The sequence below is a fragment of the Gadus chalcogrammus genome, chromosome 7, assembly GCF_026213295.1.
Source record: "Gadus chalcogrammus isolate NIFS_2021 chromosome 7, NIFS_Gcha_1.0, whole genome shotgun sequence".
In the NCBI taxonomy this organism is placed as follows: domain Eukaryota; kingdom Metazoa; phylum Chordata; class Actinopteri; order Gadiformes; family Gadidae; genus Gadus; species Gadus chalcogrammus.
This window is the reverse complement of record NC_079418.1, coordinates 28,665,370-28,682,274: the sequence shown is the minus strand read 5'-3', so window position 1 is coordinate 28,682,274 and position 16,905 is coordinate 28,665,370. Positions and strand designations below refer to the sequence as shown.

At 46.8% G+C, this 16,905-nt stretch overlaps 1 protein-coding gene across 1 annotated transcript in view; it reads left to right on the top strand.

Moving 5' to 3' along the window:
• The window catches only part of LOC130386106 (peripheral-type benzodiazepine receptor-associated protein 1), a 62,245-nt gene that overhangs the window by 9,613 nt on the left and 35,727 nt on the right, over positions 1 to 16,905 (top strand). The window contains 5 exon segments of the mRNA XM_056594885.1: positions 9,181 to 9,288; positions 10,111 to 10,258; positions 12,505 to 12,683; positions 13,979 to 14,118; positions 14,120 to 14,288. Of these exon segments, the coding sequence (XP_056450860.1) occupies positions 9,181 to 9,288; positions 10,111 to 10,258; positions 12,505 to 12,683; positions 13,979 to 14,118; positions 14,120 to 14,288 (744 nt within the window).

Genomic DNA, 16,905 nt, shown 5'->3' with positions numbered 1-16,905 from the left:
GGTCTCTCGCCATATCACAACCCAGACATCGCTGTGTATGTCTGGGGGAGGGGGGAGGGGAGAGGGGGCATCCTGGCCTGTCTGGAAATGGAAGTAGTTCTGCTTAAAAATGCAGACACAACAGGATACTCGTCCCCGTTGTGCAGACGATTTTTTCTTTTCCTCTTGGCTATTTTAGAGTAGCATTCATGGCTTATTTATATCTATGAAAAAGCCTATATTTAGAAGCGCCAATTTCATCTTCGGGCGAAATATCCCTGCTGTGCTTCGTTTCCACTTGCTTTGTGTTATGTCATGGGTTTGTGTGTTCATTGTTTATATAACATCCAGTTCAAACGTAAATGGACATTATGTAAATCCGACTGTGGTGGTGGTGGTGAGCGTGTCCGTGTTGTGACGGCCCTTTGTGTGTGACCTGGGTCCTAGTGCCTTCAGTTTGAGCCTCGCTGTAACACGTTCACCATCCCTTCATTCAGAGGGGTCCCGGAGGTCTCCCTGTGTGGAGTGGGTTTCTAGCGTGGTTGTGGGGCTGGTAATTGTCCTCCAGGGGCTGTCTTAGGGGCTGACATTTCCAGGGTGTTTGGCCATGTTCCCTCTGCGGCGATGGGATTAGGACCCATGATTACCTGCAGCCCTCCCAACACTCACTGGGAGATGATGTAGCCCGGAGCGAGGGCCTGTGTACGGGGAACCGCTGAATGTCAGGGAAGGTCAACGGGTCGTGGATTCTAGATTCGATGCTTGAATATTAAATTCTATTTTTTTTTTCCAGCTGTTGATTTGGCCTGGCAAGATTCCCAGTGTTGAAATTGACACCTATTTTTTTCTGGATTGGAGGGAGTGTTTTAATTGGTTATATCAGACGAGATGTCAGGCATGAGTTATTAGCTGACCCTTTTCAGACCCTCCTCTCCCCCCTGGAAACGCGTTAATGGTTGGGTCTGCCGTCTGGGTTCTGACCTGCAAATGGATGGTCTGCTATACGGACCTCCCACCTGCCTGGAATATGTTAATTCTTTCTCTCTGAGTTGTCATTCATCACTTTCCACTGAGTGGGTCATTATTCGGCACACTTCTTGTTAGGAAAAATGTAAAATATTTTGACTCATGTCCAATGGGTTCTGTATTGTGTCTCGTGATTGCAACACCAATATTGCAGTGGATGGTGTTATTCTTATTTTTAAACGACTGATTCATCGAACATGGAACCTCAGTATAATGTAGTATCCAAACAAGGGTACCAGACAGTAATAGTTTTAAATATACCGAAAAAGACAGTCGGTTGTAGCTATAATCTGACAAAGAGAATCCAGTTTACATTACAATGGAAACATTGAGTGTCCAGAGGGAATAGGTTAAGGACATTACGACCTGATCCACTTTCACTACAAGCCCGACGTAGTTCCCTATTGTTGAGATTCAGCCCATTTCTTGAATGAAGCAGCATGCTAAATGGTCTAGTTTAATTCTTTCCCAGGCATTTTTGTTTGACTACATTTCTAATCCAATATGTAAGTCGATCCCCAAACACAAATGTAATTTGATTCCGTCTGTGGTTCTTCTATTTGGCTGCTTCTATTCTGTAACATGTAGACATTTGCTATTCTTTATATTAAATAGGCTTATGTCAGCATGTTTCAGGAACTCAGCATCAAACACATTATAGTTATTCATACACAGAGTGGGGGCCGGGTACTCGGCAATCAAACTGGGGTATCTTCACCAGACGCCTGCCATCCATCACACTGAAACCGTCTGCCTCGTGCTGGCGACAGACACGCCGTGAAACCCTCCATTGCAACACGTCCAGCTCCTTGCAATGAGCTCCCAACGTGCTAAATCACAATAACATTGTAGCTGCCATACTGTGGTGAGCTGTAGTGTTGGCGGGGAGGGGGGGGGGGGGGGGGAGGGGGGAGGCTTAGGGTGGTCTTGTCTGCATATGCAATTCCCTTTGACAAGATTAAGGCTCCCATCCTTTTGAAGCCGTTTTTGGTTCGGAGGGGGGCAGGGATGCACCTCTGCATTTTGTCTTCGTTTGGGAGCCGTTTCTGCTGACATTGCAGCAAATGGAATAATATCGACCGGCCACCGTGGTCTCCATATTTTTTCTGTCTTTTTTGAAATGTCAAATCGTCTGTCTGACACGTAATGAAGCCATTAGGAAGCTTGGGAGAAACGCAGTGAACTCCCGTTTGGGTGGATGACAGCGGCTGAGACCTCTTAAAGATTGTAATTAATGTGTCAAAGGGCCGATGATGCCATAACACTCAAAGTACATGATGGAAAACACACATTATACAACCGTTCCACATGCAATGCATTAGACATGCTAAAGCATCGTGACCATGCCAACTGAGAGAGCAAGAGCAGAGAAAGAGCTGACCAAATCGAATCCATGTGGAACAGCACTACAAAGGAATATAGGCTAATGTGCCATGCATGTGTTCCACACATGTGATTGAGGACTGCAGCGAATCGCTCCAAGCCAGAGAAGAACTGTGTAGCGGCAGATTAGCTGTCACCAGCTATTGTTCTTTCACTTGAGCCTAATGCAGTACAGTTCCAATACTAAGATGTAGGGAACCGATGAAGGCTCATGTGACTGATGGAGGAACCTTAGTGAGGCAGCGCCGTCACAGTCTGAGACCCCCTGGTCTGAGATCCCGGTCCACCCTGCGGTGGGGGGTAGAGGGAGACCTCATGACTTATAGATGAGTTCACAGACAGCAGCAGCTGCCTGGGGGGGACTTCTGTTTGGAGATAACAGCCTTCTTTTTATTGATATTTCCAGGGGTTTTCCCCCTCATAACGCTGATATCGGCCTGGTATCGTTCACCCTCGGGAAAGTCATTCATCATCGCTAGCATCACATCAGTTTATCAATGTGAAAGGCCAACACACGTTTTGTAATAATAAGGAATAGGCACATGGGGTTTTAAGACGCATCATGGGGATTTATGTTCGACAGGGGATAACATTCGACAACATGAAGCAAATAAGAGCAGGCCAAGGTACACGTTTCAGGTTAAGAAGCCTCAGGCAATGTTTTGTAGCTCGCAAGACTACAAAGGACCAGCAGAAGGAGTCCTCTGCCTTTTCTCCGGCGAGCTATCGAGGGGGTTAGAATGTGCCAGCCAGTTCTCCTAGAGCAGGGTAGGAAACATGGCTAGAGAAGCATTAATTGGATAGTGTGTGCGAGACAAGAGTGGCACATCGATTTCGCTCTGTGCTGCGCAGCCCCACTGGTGTCCAGAAGGCCTTTACTCATCCCTCCAGCGGCAGGGAAAGGCTTTTTGGTGCGTGGTGAAGGCCCTTTTCCACGTTCAGGGGTTAACCTAAAACGTGAAGGAGGAGAGGCTTAGGATTGTGCTTGAGGGCACATTCTGGGTAAGGAGTTGGATTCCGTCTCCTTGAAGTGCTGACTAGACCAGCGCTGAAGAGCTGGCCTCTAACACGGTAGTCTGTCAGCATCGCTGTCGAGTACAAACGCTCAAGACTGTCCTGTTTAACTAGACAACTAGACCCAGTGAATTGTGTTTCAATTTATAAGGCTTGGGTTTCCCATAATTCAATTGTGGACATCCGAAGGCCCCACTTACGTGTTTCTCTGACACTCTTCTCCTTAAATAGCAGTCGATCTGTGACTACATTAGGATAAACGGTAATCAATGCTCTGGTGCCGTCAGCCTGGGAACCAGACTCGTCTCGCAAGCTCTTGTTTCATTTGCGCTTCAGTATGGTCTGGCTCCTCCCCCATACAAAAATATTTCTGCCCGATACGAGATAGACCGAACAATAAGAATCGTTTATCCAATATGAGGCGGGATAAATAAGATGGCGGTGCAGAGGAGCTCCGTAGAGACGTTGTCAACAACAACAGCAAAGATGGCTGCTGCTGATGTAGAACGGTCTGTTGATTCTGCTATCGAGAGACGGTATTAAAAAGCTTGACGGTACAGTATATCAGTGTCGCGTCATCCGTTGCTATGATTGGCTGTAGGCCTTTCTAAGTACGTCCAGGCCATTTTAGTCTGCCCCCATTAGTGACGCCCCGTGGAAATCTAAAATCAACAGAGAGGTTCCAGACCTAAGAGTTTACAATTCGTCTGGCGATGCCAGGCTATGTTTCAGTGGAACTGGGAGTCAAACTGAGGGCAATGGAGTTTCTTTCAACACGGTCTGTTTCCAATCGAGCCAGAGAGAGTGGACCAGCAGCACGTGTGTGGGATTCAGCACGGTGTCTTCCTCTATTGGTCTCTTGAGAGGCGTACAAAGGGAGTGTCTCCCCGTCAGCGCATAGCGCTGATGACAGTATTTCTACAAAGGCAGTTCGTAGACAATACCATGGGGTCTATTTAACTCATCTGTGGCTACAAGATAAATAATAAATGGGTTTTTGCTAAGCTAACATGTTTGCAATTCCTGGGGTTGTTGCAGTCATTGTTTATCAAAAAAAAATCCCATTCTTCCTTTTATTTATTTTTTTCTAATTGGATAGACGTGTGGTTTAATACATGGTGGCTGGAGGTCGTTTTTCTTCTGCTGGTCCTCAGTTTATTTGTATTTCTCGTGTCAAGTTGAAATATTTCCTTCATCAACCCATACTCATCTCCAGTAGTGGTTATCTTTTCTGTTGGCAGTTTGGCCTCAGCAGAAAACCATTCCGTAGGGGAAGAACAACGACCCCCAAAAAAGCCATTTGGATGTCCTTCCATGGAGGCAGCTGACCTAGTTTCAGTTTTGTATTTAGGCTTTAAAAATATCGCTTCCTGGTATATTTAAGATAAGGCGGTTTTTGAGTGATTTCTTTCCACTACAATTTTCGGCTTTTCATTTCCAAGGTCTTACTTGGCCACCACCTGCTGTTGTACCACATTGTCACACACTGTGCTTTTCAGGCTGTCAAAGTAACCTTCCACTTGCTCTAGTTTGACCATGAATGTCAACGCCTCAGAAAATACTTTTAAATCTCACCCTATGAAAACTCTATGACACACAGGAAAGCTTTGGCCAGGCTGCATATGTGGTAATGGATGTCCTTAACAATGGACCTGATTCAACTATACACAAGCATGTTATTACATTAGGGTCATCATCAAAATATAATGCATTGTATATTTAACACACATATATTCTACGTTTAAAAAAAGCATCGCTTTAAAGAGTGCTGTTGATCCACATTTTAAAATTATTAATAAACAATACGTTTGAATACGTTTCATTTCTAAGGCAACTTGATTGGATTCTAGTAGTTTGCTATGCTGGTAAAGATCCTATGTCGTAGTACTAAAGCTGGCTCTAGTTTAGCAGCATGCTAATTCTTAATTGACTCTTTGTGCACTTGGCTGTGCCTGCAGCCGCCCTACGGGGTTACAGACGCCGGGTGGCAGGGGCGAACCAACCAGACCTCACCTCCATCCAGACTAATGGAGAGTCCCCCAAACAATACCAATCTCCTAGATGGAAGGCAACACCATTAGAACCAGTACAGCGGCGGGAGGGGGGGGGCTGCTTTCACCTTGGCTGGCCCGCCGTGGGGGTGATGGATTGGGCCACGGTGGAACCGTCCTGAAAGCCCGCCGCCGAGGGGACATTATGGGATACGCTGACTGTTGTAGAAAACGTCTGGACACCCCTCAAGGACAATAGCTTAGGCTAACGCTCCCTTCTGGTCGTTAAGGAGATGTGTCACGGCTTTGATTAATCAATTATTTTATTCATTTGTTCTATTGTTTCTTGAGGGCAGATTCCTTCATTACACAATACGGTGATGTGCTTACGAAAGGCTTGCAGTATGTGCTGAGGGCTCATTTCCATTGCAATTCTCAAATCTTAAATACTACTTTGGCTGCCACAATTCCGCTAAGGATTTTCCTTGGTTTTCCAGGGAACGCTTGGTTTGCAGACGAAATATTCGCCTCTAGCCTGTGGCTATAAGCGGTGGGGAAATGTGAATGTGAACTATATCACAGATGTGAACTTTATAACAGAAGTATAAATAGGATGTGCTTTTTTTTTAATCAACATTTTTAAGATATAAATACTAAAGCACAAATTTATTAAATTACATTTTCATTTTGAAAATGTGTCTGGCTGTTGTTATTGCTGATGCATTGCTTATTTTCATACAAACTTCAATACATTTTCATGCAAACTTCAATACATTTTTTATTTAGTAAATAAATACTAAATAAATTGAATACAACAATCTTCCGATAATCAATTAACTTGAGATATAGCTAGAAGCAGCTAGAAATTAAAAACCACTCTCATGAAACTGAGCTACTGATTTAGTCCAAACAGTCATTTGCCACAATATGAACATGTCTCTTCTGGTGCATTTGATATGCCTGAGGGAGCTGTATAGAGTGAGTTTCTGGCCAGTTCACTGCCTTTATTGATTAGAAATGTAATTACAAGACATGCCTTGTTCTGCGTGCGGTGGCAGGTCCCAATCAGATCATTGGGTTAACGGAACCTGCCACTTAATTATTTAGCCACTATGTCTTTTTTTTTACCATGAGGTAGCTGTGTTTATTATTGATTTTAAAAGACTTTTCCTCTTACAGCTAAAAATCCCTGCCTCTTTAACTAACCGCTTTTGAATGTTTGGGCTGATACAAATGTTAAACGTCTATCCAGAATCTTGGCCATCTTGTTGTTTTTAGTTTTCACCTGTTTTAGATTCTACCTTTCTTTAGATTCTACCTTAATATGTAGTGTTTCCCAGAAGCCACCATGGCCCGCTGGGTCCACTTCCTGCCATCTCAGCAGGCTGTTCTGAGTCCAGGCACCTGGGGTCTCTGGGTTCTGTGCTATCACGGTCTGCTAGGCACATCAACAGCTGGTCATTAGTGCGGACTTAGAATTAAAACATCTCTAGGGGGGGGGGGGGGGGGGAGGCTGAGCTGTAGCACCGCTAACACTTACTTCATGATTGTCTGTCACCACGGCAACCGAGAAATGACGTGTCTATCGCATCGTCAAGACAATGGTGCCTTCCCCTCCCCTGTAACAGAGTGTTGTGCATCGTACTGCACTCTGCGGAAATGTTTGCCTCCCTTGTAGTGGAAATGGGATTCGATCTTCCCAGCGGTCAAGCTGTTTTGTCCTCCATCCCTGTGTTGTGCCAACAGAGATCATGAGCGTGCGGGCTGCATTTCAATGCACACCGGCCTGGCCTCCCACTGTGTCCCAGGCTTACAGACTGCTTGTACATTCAGTGGCACTCCCCTCCTGTTATCTGTCTGCCAGCTTCAGGAATATTTAAGGCCAAGTTGACTCAAAATACCGAAGGAAAATTCATAGTTTTATAGTGAGTCTGTCGGTTGTTCATATGTCTTTCAAGACTATGTACAGACTGCTTGTACATTCAGTGGCACTCGCCTCCTGTTATCTGTCTGCCAGCTTCCGGAATATAATAGGGCCAAGTTGACTTAAATACCGAAGGAAAATTCATAGTTTTATAGACTGAACCTCGGTAGTAGAGTCTGTCGGTTGTTCATACTATCAAACAGACTGTTTCTTTGTCTGCCTCTGATTCTTTGTGCAGTCCTCCTTATTTTCTGTAGCTCACAATTGCAGTCTTAGAGAGCTTCAGATAGGCTTGGCATGCGTTTATTCACGGCACCCGAGCCTGATAATTAACAATTAGAGAACCTCTTAGACCTATTCAGAAAGTAATGGAATATCCCCAAATGCGTCTCAGCCTGAATCAAGTCTGTATGAACCCAAAGTCAGACACATTTAAAGCAGATAATGGGCCAATTCATTGGACCAATGAACCCTTCCTCAAATGAATATAGAAATCCTGCTAGATGGATGTTGAATTTTTTGAAACTGTTAATAAACCTCCACTGTATCTTCCAAATATTCCCCTTTCTATGTATTTGCTTCAATGAATACTAAGTTTTTCTCCCAATCCTTTTGACCGGTATACATTCTGCATGTCTGCGTGTGTGTGTGCGTTCACATGCGTGTCTGTGTGTGTGAACAATACTACAGGGCTCTCCTCGTCCCTGGAGTGTGTATGTCTGCGTGAGCATGTGTGTGTGTGCTCGTAATATGCATGTGTGTATGTGTGTGTGTGTGTGTGTGTGTGTGTGTGTGTGTGTATGTGCGTACAGTACCACAGGGCTCTCCTCCTTCCTGGTGTGTGTGTGTGTGTGTGTGCGTGTGCGTGTCTGCGTGCGTACAGCATCACAGTGATATCCTCCATCCCCGTGGGTGCGCGTGTGTGTGTTTGTTTGTGCGTGTGTGCATACAGTACCACAGGGCTCTCCTCCTTCCTCCTGTGTGTGTGTGTGTGTGTGTGTGTGTGTGTGTGTGTGTGTGTGTGTGTGTGTGTGTGTGTGTGTGTGTGTGTGTGTGTGTGTGTGTGTGTGTGTGTGTGTGTGTGTGTGTGTGTGTGTGAGTGAGAGAGCCGGGGGTAATGGGGGTTCAGTGGCCGCCAGCGGTGTCTTGATGAAGCTGGCTAATGAAAAGCCTCTTTAGCCACCTGTCACTTGTCTCCGTGGGATACGGAGCATGCTGGAAGTGGAACCCAAGACAGAAAGATAGCCCAGGACAGGACCACAAATTACAGGAGGGAGAACGCCACAATGCTCTCTCTCTGAGTTCATGAATAAACCGTAGGAGTGTAGAACAGCTTCACACTGCCTGTAATTAAGCATTTATTTTAACATTGCTGTGATGGGGTCCATGTCTGTGTTATCACAACATGCTTTCCGTGAAATATGGCGTATCCACGCACATTAAACTCTTGAATATAACTGGCATATTTCATGATGAGTGAGTATGGGAGATACGGCGTTTGCAAATGTGATTGAGACGATTTACTGGGTTCTCTCTCTTTGTAATCTATACTTGAAGGTGGGACTATGGCATTACCCGGTGGGAGATGGTGTCTGAATGTGTTCTAATGACTTCTTCTCGGTGACTCGTTAGACTAATTAATTTCAGCTCCACTCTAATTCGTTCTTTTGGTCTGACTGAATAGAAAACGCTGGTGTTTTGTCATCTGACCCAGGATCTGATTAGAAGTATAACCTTTCCTGATTAGGATAGCCCCCGTGGCAATCTGGTTCAGCTCCAAGCCCAAACGTTTGTCTGATCACCCATTGTCCCCAACTGTACCTCCAGGCGTCCTTCAGCAGGTTCTTGTTGATGTTTCCTCAGAACGGAACGGACTATGGGTTCCTGGTGCGTCAGAACTCGGAGCTCCTGCGTGCACTGGAGGAGCTGGAGAAGACGTGCACGGCCCTGAAGGATGAGAACGGCCTCCTGGTAAGAGCAGCACTGATGCATTCTGGGTAGCGCCACCCTTTGCTGAAATGTAGGCCGCACGCCTTGTTCCCAAAGTGTGGAGTTGGGGATTTTCTGGGCTGGAAAACACGACCACAGTCTATTTCTGTCCTTGTTTAACTTTGGCTGTCCTCCATGAATGTGGTCCATTTAAACTTTTTGTTGTTTTTACCCTTTTACGAGTCCTATTCCTGCTGTTGCAGCAGTTTGAGGATGATAATAGAAAATCATGAAGATTAAGTGGAGACTTTTTCCATAGATTAGTCAAACTCTTTCCTGTTTTAATGTGTCTGGACTCTAGTCTGAAGTGTAAAATTCCTTCTCATTGCTGCCCCCTTTGGACAGTAATGTGAACTGCAGCCTGCTTAAGCTCGTGCATTCAGAACACCTGAGTAGAGTTTTAATACAAATTAAAAAGCTATATGTTGGTGCTTGGACGCCACTTTGCTCTCCCAGCAAAACCGACCCCGTTCAAATATAACACAAATCAGCCCACAGGCTGTTCTAAACATCGGACAGAGAGAGAGAAGGTCTCATATATTATTCAATTGACAACCTGTTCATATATTGGCAGTTAACAGCGCCGTGTACGTATAAGTCCAAACAATTAAAAAAAATTATAATCTGGCCGATGCCGAAGGTCAACCTCATCCCTTTCCCCAACCTGCCCCTTCCTGTGTGCACCGGCCGCCAGATGTTGATATTTGTGTGTGTGTGTGTGTGTGTGTGTGTGTGTGTGTGTGTCCGTGTGTCCGTGTGTGCGTGGTGTATGCGTGTGTGTGTGTGTGTGTGTGTCGTGTGCAGCGGAAGAGCAGCGCCCCGGAGACGGAGGAGAAGGTCAGGCGTCTGAGGAGGAAGAACACGGAGCTAGCCGTGCTCGCCAAGCGGCTGGAGGAGCGGGCGCGCAAGCTGCAGGAGGCCAACCTCCGAGTGGTACGCCCCCCGACCTCTCTCTCTCTCTCTCTCTCTCTCTCTCGCTCTCGCTCGATAGTGTTTTTTCATTCTGTGATAAGAAACGACGCTGGGTTAAAGGATAACCTTCAACAAGGTGGTCAGCCATTTTCTTAATTAGTCCACTATTGATGGAGAACGCTGAGGTCATAATCTGGGAAATGGGCTGTAATGTTGGGGCGATAAGGGCCGTCGAAGTATGTCCAAATCAAAGGGTTTGTTTTGCTACTTGCTTCGATAATATTCTATTACGGAAAGGATCCCTACAGAGAAAAAAAACGTATGATTTTTTTTTCGCATTTCGCTTGATCCAGTCTGTTTGTAAGTGTCGAACCAAGTCTCGCTCAAGGAGGGAAGGACTGCACCTCTGGTGAATCGATGGTGAGTGTCAAGTTGTTTGAGTTTCCATCCGCTTGCCATGAATTTAAACAAGAGCAAATATATCACTGCGGTTTTTGTGAGAGACATTTGTAAAAACTTCTACGACGATTCACTGTAATGTTGTATGTCTCTGTACTGAATGACGCACATTGATAACAAAAGCCCAAAGTGCTATGGTTTACATTCGTGGAAGGAACGCTTCCGCCACATGCTCTTCAGAATTGATACAAGGAATTAATTTTGACAAATATATTGTTACATACCAGAAGAGAAGTTCAAGTCATCGCCCGGACGGGTGTCACAATTTTAAAGTCGATAAAATTACAAAGGACTGATATGAGATCTCAGCTTTCTCTGCCCGACTTCGGTCTCCTCCCTTTCTGTAAATTGTGAACACATCTTTGCCAGCGCTGGTAAATTGAAACTCCTCCAGCATGGACACACTCCAGTCCAAACACCAACCATCTTCAGCCTAGTATCTTAACAATGAACTTACTACATCAGATATACTCTTGTGGAAGATCCATGGTGTTGAGCAATATGCTTCTTGCCTTTCAGTACTGTTGTTGTCCCTTCAGCTCGGATTCCACTCAGAAATTACCTGGAAATTGGGTCTTGCCTTGGAGCGCAGGCCCAGGGGGGAGAATATTGCTGCATTAAAACAAAAACAACCTTCTGGGTTCTGGGATTACATCTTTCTCAACAATCACGCCTAGATTAGATATCGGTGACATCATTTGAGAGAACATAACCCCTGTACTGACCCTCCAAAGTTTTTATATATTGTAGCGGGCCAGTGGGTGAGGAGTTTCCACGCCACCAAGTTGAATGATAAAACAACACAACACACAGAGCAGTTCAAAAAAGGGTGATTTATTTACGGGGTAAATACTATCACCAGGGTGGGGAAAAGGGTCATCCACCTACTTTAGGAACCCGTCAATATCCTTAATCAAACCAATCCTGTCCACTTGTCTCTCGCTCGTCGGCCGTACAGCATTTCCAGGATCACACAGATCCTCTGCGTAGCTTGCCAGCCCTAGCTCCGGCTTGTGGTAGCCTGCCCGGTCTTTTACCTGCAAGCACTTCAACTTGATGACCTTCAGAAGCCAGGCCGGCCTTGTTAAGGGGAGGAAGTCCATGTGTGGCTTGGGGGTGGAGCCAGCAGGTTGCTAAATGTCTTCCTTCAATTTCCACTCCCCTCACTCCTCCCTAGTGTCTGCAGAGAGAGAGAGAGAGAGAAGAGAAGAGAGAGAGAGAGAGAAGAGAGAGAGAGATGAGAGAGAGAGAGAGGAGAGAGAGAGAGAGAGAGAGAGAGGAGAGAGGAGAGGAGAGAGAGAGAGAGAGGAGAGAGAGAGAGAGAGAGAGAGAGAGAGAGAGAGAGAGAGAGAGAGAGAGAGAGAGAGAGGGGCGTATTTGTCATAAAGTACTTTCCTGGTTACCTTATATGGCACGGTAAAAATTTGATGAATACACATGCAGTGGCTGACCGACTTTATTAGCAATGTTTGCAAGCAGGTCATGGCCAATGGGAATAAGTTGGGGGAAATTAAGCTGCCCTGCATATGCATGTGTTTATCTAGCACTCACATGTGGACACAAAAAATAAAAATGGAAAAGATGGAAAATGAATAGATATATATAATATATATTAATCCAAAACATCGATAACAACGTAGTACCACCCGTGACCACATGACTATCATTACCAGTTGGTCACAGTAATAATCGCTTCCAAAAAACTCCCAGCTCACCTCCCCGTCCCTCCTCAGTCTTGACCTCAGCACCTCACCTGTGTCTCCCTCTCCTGGCTCAACTCCCCGTCCCCTCCTCATACCACCCTCCCTGTGGTCATCCCTCTCCCAGTGAACTCCCCGTACCCCCTCCTGCGCCCGCACGGGGGAGCACTACAAGGGCCTCGCCCGCAACGCGCCCGTGACCCTTGCGCAACACACCACGCCGACACGCTGCTGTCCAAGGACAAGGAGTTCGCCTCGCTGCAGAACGAGTGCCGGGCTCTGGAGGCCCAGCTGGGCGGCACCAAGGTACTAAAAGCCCCCTGTTTTAGTGACATCACACCCGAGGGTGTGATGTCACTAAAACGGGCCCTTTATGGTGGCTCGTGCATCTGGGTGAGATCTTCCACTCCCACACCTCCAGTGTTCCTGTGAAGAAAGTGGCAGACAGGGCTCCTTAAAATACTTTATGACTTCAAGTATTTCATATATGTCAGCAAGCACTTCATCAGCAGCATTGCCAGGGTGCAACGAGTTTGCCCTCTGCTGGAGAGGACGGATACTGCAATAAGTCATCCTAAGCCACGAATAGATGTTTTTGCTGAACCAGGCGGTATATATAGATTTTATGTGGACTATAAAATAAACCGCCGTTTGTGGCAAGTGCTGCCTGTGGTTAATATATAACTCTTGATAATAATGACTATTCGTGGTACTGGTGTGTGTTTGAGGAGCACAATCCACATGTCTGTACACCGGGTTGTTAGTATGTTTGCTTCATGCACATGACAGCACATTGCTATAATGACCGTGGTTAATGTGGAAGCAACACTCAATGCTTGTTGTGTAGACTTCTCTAATGAGGGTGGAAAAACAAAGCAACCCGTTGTTTAAAGCCCTGTGCTGTAAAGGCAACTACAGGGTTACATCCTCTTCTGAAACGAAGAGAACAAGAGAAGCGATGTTTCCGAATTGAGAGTTGTTCTGTTTGTGCTCGGTCAGACCTCCATAAATACCATGCTCTACGAGCTGAAACCGCCATCTTTATTTTTGGTTCTTCTCCAATCAGACAATTCTGCCTCCGTGTATATATCCTTCAAGTCCCCATCTGAGGCCGCAGTCCCTAAATAATACACTTCCATGATTGGATGCATAAACAACTCTGAAATGTACTGTTTTTTTAACAACTTGTTTTGTCTGTGTGTGTGTGTGTGTGTGCGTGCCCTTTGTGTATGTGCGTGCGTGTGTGTGTGTGTGTGTGTGTCTGTGTGTGTATGTGTGTATGTGCGTGCCTGTCTGTATGTGCGTGCCTGTGTGTGTGCGTGTATGCCTGTGTGTGTATGTGTTCGTGTGTGTGTGTGTGCGTGCCTGTGTGTGTGCGTGTATGCCTGTGTGTGTGTGTAGTGTGTGTGTGCGTGTGTGTGTGTGTGTGTGTGTGTGTGTGTGTGCTGTGTGCATGCCTGTGTGTGTGTGTGTGTGTGTGGTGTGTGTGTGGTGGTGTGTGTGTGGTGTGTGTGTGTGGGTGTGTGTGTGTGTGGTGTGGTGTGTGTGTGTGTGGTGTGTGTGCCTGTATGCGTGTGTGTGTGTGTGTGTGGTGTGTGCAGGGCACCCACCCCGTGTCGTCCGGCGGGTCTGAGTTTGAGCTCCTCCTGCGGGAGTCCCAGAAGGAGGTGCTGCGGCTGCAGAGACAGCTGGCCGTCACCTCCTGCTCCAGGGGGGGGCGGGACCCCAGCACTGCTAGACCCTAGACCCCCTGACCCGGACGGCCCCCCGGGCCCCCGAGGACCCCCGGATCCCGCCGGTCCCAACGGCCTCGAGGGTCACGCCCGTCCCAATGGCGTTAACGGTCTCCATGGGGATCTTGATGACCCAGGGAGGGCGGGCGAAACCCCCCCCAGGAAGCAGGATGAGCAGGTACGTCCATCGCAGTGCTCGTCTTTTTCGGCCAGAGGTGGAAAAATAATAATAATCGTGTCCTCTCAAAGCAAAACAAGTATTAGTCCCCGCCTTCCCAGCTCTTAGCCGGCGGATGTCACTCGTACCCGAGCGGTGTCCCATAGGGATGAGTCGGTCGCGACCGATTCGTTCACAACGAACGAATACCGAACGTGAACGACAAGAACTGGTTCCCCAAAACAAGAAGAACTGGTTCTTGATTCTTTTTTTTTAACATAAAACAAAAATAATGGTCATGTAAATAAAAATATACAAACGAACAGAGATTTTGTCTCCCACGCGAACCTTATATTGATTGAGTCTATCAACGTTCTCAAAGATTCAGCCAATGAGAGGTAGCAATGGTGTTGCCATGGCACCTGGGTAAACAAATGACAAGGTGGTTTTCACGGGGGGTAGAGCCTAGAAGTCGCTTAAATTATGCTCAGGGCCGTCTCGCGGGGGGTGGGGGGGGGGGGGGGCAGACACCTGTGAGATTCCTTGGTCAAATGACGTAATCTGACGTAACGAGACGAATCAAAACGATCGAATCAAACAAACGAAAGCGTTATAGTGAACTGAACTGAAAGAACTAGTTCCCGGAAAAGCAACATTTTGCCCATCCCTAGTGTCCCAACCAGCACAAACCAAGGGTCTCCCAGTAGGTGGGACGTCAAGACCCAGCTCTAGCCTGACCTCTGTCGGACATAATGAGCTTCTGACGCAAGCCGGTTGACCTGTGGTGCCTGCAGGAGGCCGGACAAGCAAACGTCCGCTCAAAGCAGCAGGAGTCCAGCTTCTCTGAAGGCCAGCAGAGCAGCTGTCAGCCTGTGGAGAGTCTTTTTGAAGGTCGTGATAGAGAGAGGGCAAACAGCCATGAATCACAAGATGGTTTGGCACCTACTGGGTGGTGGTGGCCATGGTTTGGCTTGGGCGGTCGTGGCTGGTGTGGATGGGTCGTAGGGTTTGGGATTCCGTGACTCGGGAGGAGATCAAATTTTGGTTCCCTGCATTTTATTCCCAAAGCTTAATGTATGTTTATATTGGCACGAGTGGGTTTCACAGGCTTATATAATGGCTTGGAGTTGGATCCAACGTTAATCTGCCAGGCCATAATAAGATGATTTTCCGTCTGATCAAGAACGGAAATCCCATATTCTGATCTTTGACTCATGGTATTCGTATTCTTTCTGCCATATTTCATTTATAAACGATTTCTCCGAATCATTAATAACATAATAAACAAAGAATATCCCTCAGGTTTTTAGTACTTCTGAGAAATACCAAAAAAATGAATACAGGCGAAGATTTGTGTTTTATAAGTAGGGGCAACGACTAGATAACATTTAACATTTTGACGGAAAAAGGCCTTTGACTCTAGGCGACTTATGTAAAATATCTTTATTACCCCATCTGCAAAACACACAGTCACACACACGCACGCCCATAATCTTCAACAGAAACTTGTAGTCCCACTCCCCTGCGCGCTGGCAGTCCAAATGAGAATGGCGGTTGTGGTAATCTGTCTTTTGTGGGACACGCGCGCACACGCCCAGAGCAGGGGCCATGTTGTGTGAACTCTAATCCCCTCCCGACAACGGAATGGTACGGTCCGGTAATCCGCTCTCTCTGTTGCCGTGGCAGCGACGAGAGGGTTTTGGGTGGTAGGTAAGACTCTCCAGCCGCACCGGAGACTGCACTCGCTCGGCCTTCTCTGGATGACTAGCGGGCCTCGCACGGCTACAGACCACAGGAGAAGGGGGTAGGTCAATGCCCTTTACGTTCGCTGTTCCCTTTGCCCTCTCCCCTGGCGGTTGTCAGTGATCCTATCATGTACTGTTGGCTGTTATGCATCGTATGTGTCTGCTTGGACGCAAGAAGGTGCAGCAAATTCACTCTTATGTTATAGTTCAGAAATCTAAATCCGCACGCCGGTATGCTAGCAAATGACACTGAAGTAGCGGGTTGCGTTTGTGCATTGACCTGTTTCCTTGACCGCCGCACAACCCACTAACGCATTTCCCTTTTGAAAGATAAGCTCGCCCGTGATATCGCAGCTTCGTTGTTGTCAGACGTCCCGTGCCAGCGTTCCCGAGCAAGGGCATCGGCAGAGCGTAGGTGTGCTGGTGTTGCGTTGTGTCGGCGCTACGTTGGTCAGGAGACGTCCCTCACTCGCAGGCTAGCACCAGTACATGAGGCCCGCTAACTCCCGTTTTGTAACCGTCATGTTTTGGAGCGTACAGAGATGGATCATATTTTTTTTTTTGGGGGGTGGGGGGGGGCATTGCAGCCCGGTCTGGGCTTAGCGATGGGGCGCTGGAGGGTTTGATTGGTAGATATTGATATGCTCCGTAATATATATATAAAAAAAAAGAAAATCAACGACCAGGCCAATCCATTAAGGTGCTTTTAAAAGAAGTGATCCAGTTACCCATGTCAGTAGTCTGCAGGGATTACAGCAATGTGCTTATGGCATCCAGGGCCCGGCTGAATGGAAGCTGAACCTGCTTTAGTACGCATGGGCCCAGAACACACTTTATCCTTTAGTGTGCATGGGCCCGGAACACACTTTATCCTTCAGTGGGCATGGAGTACA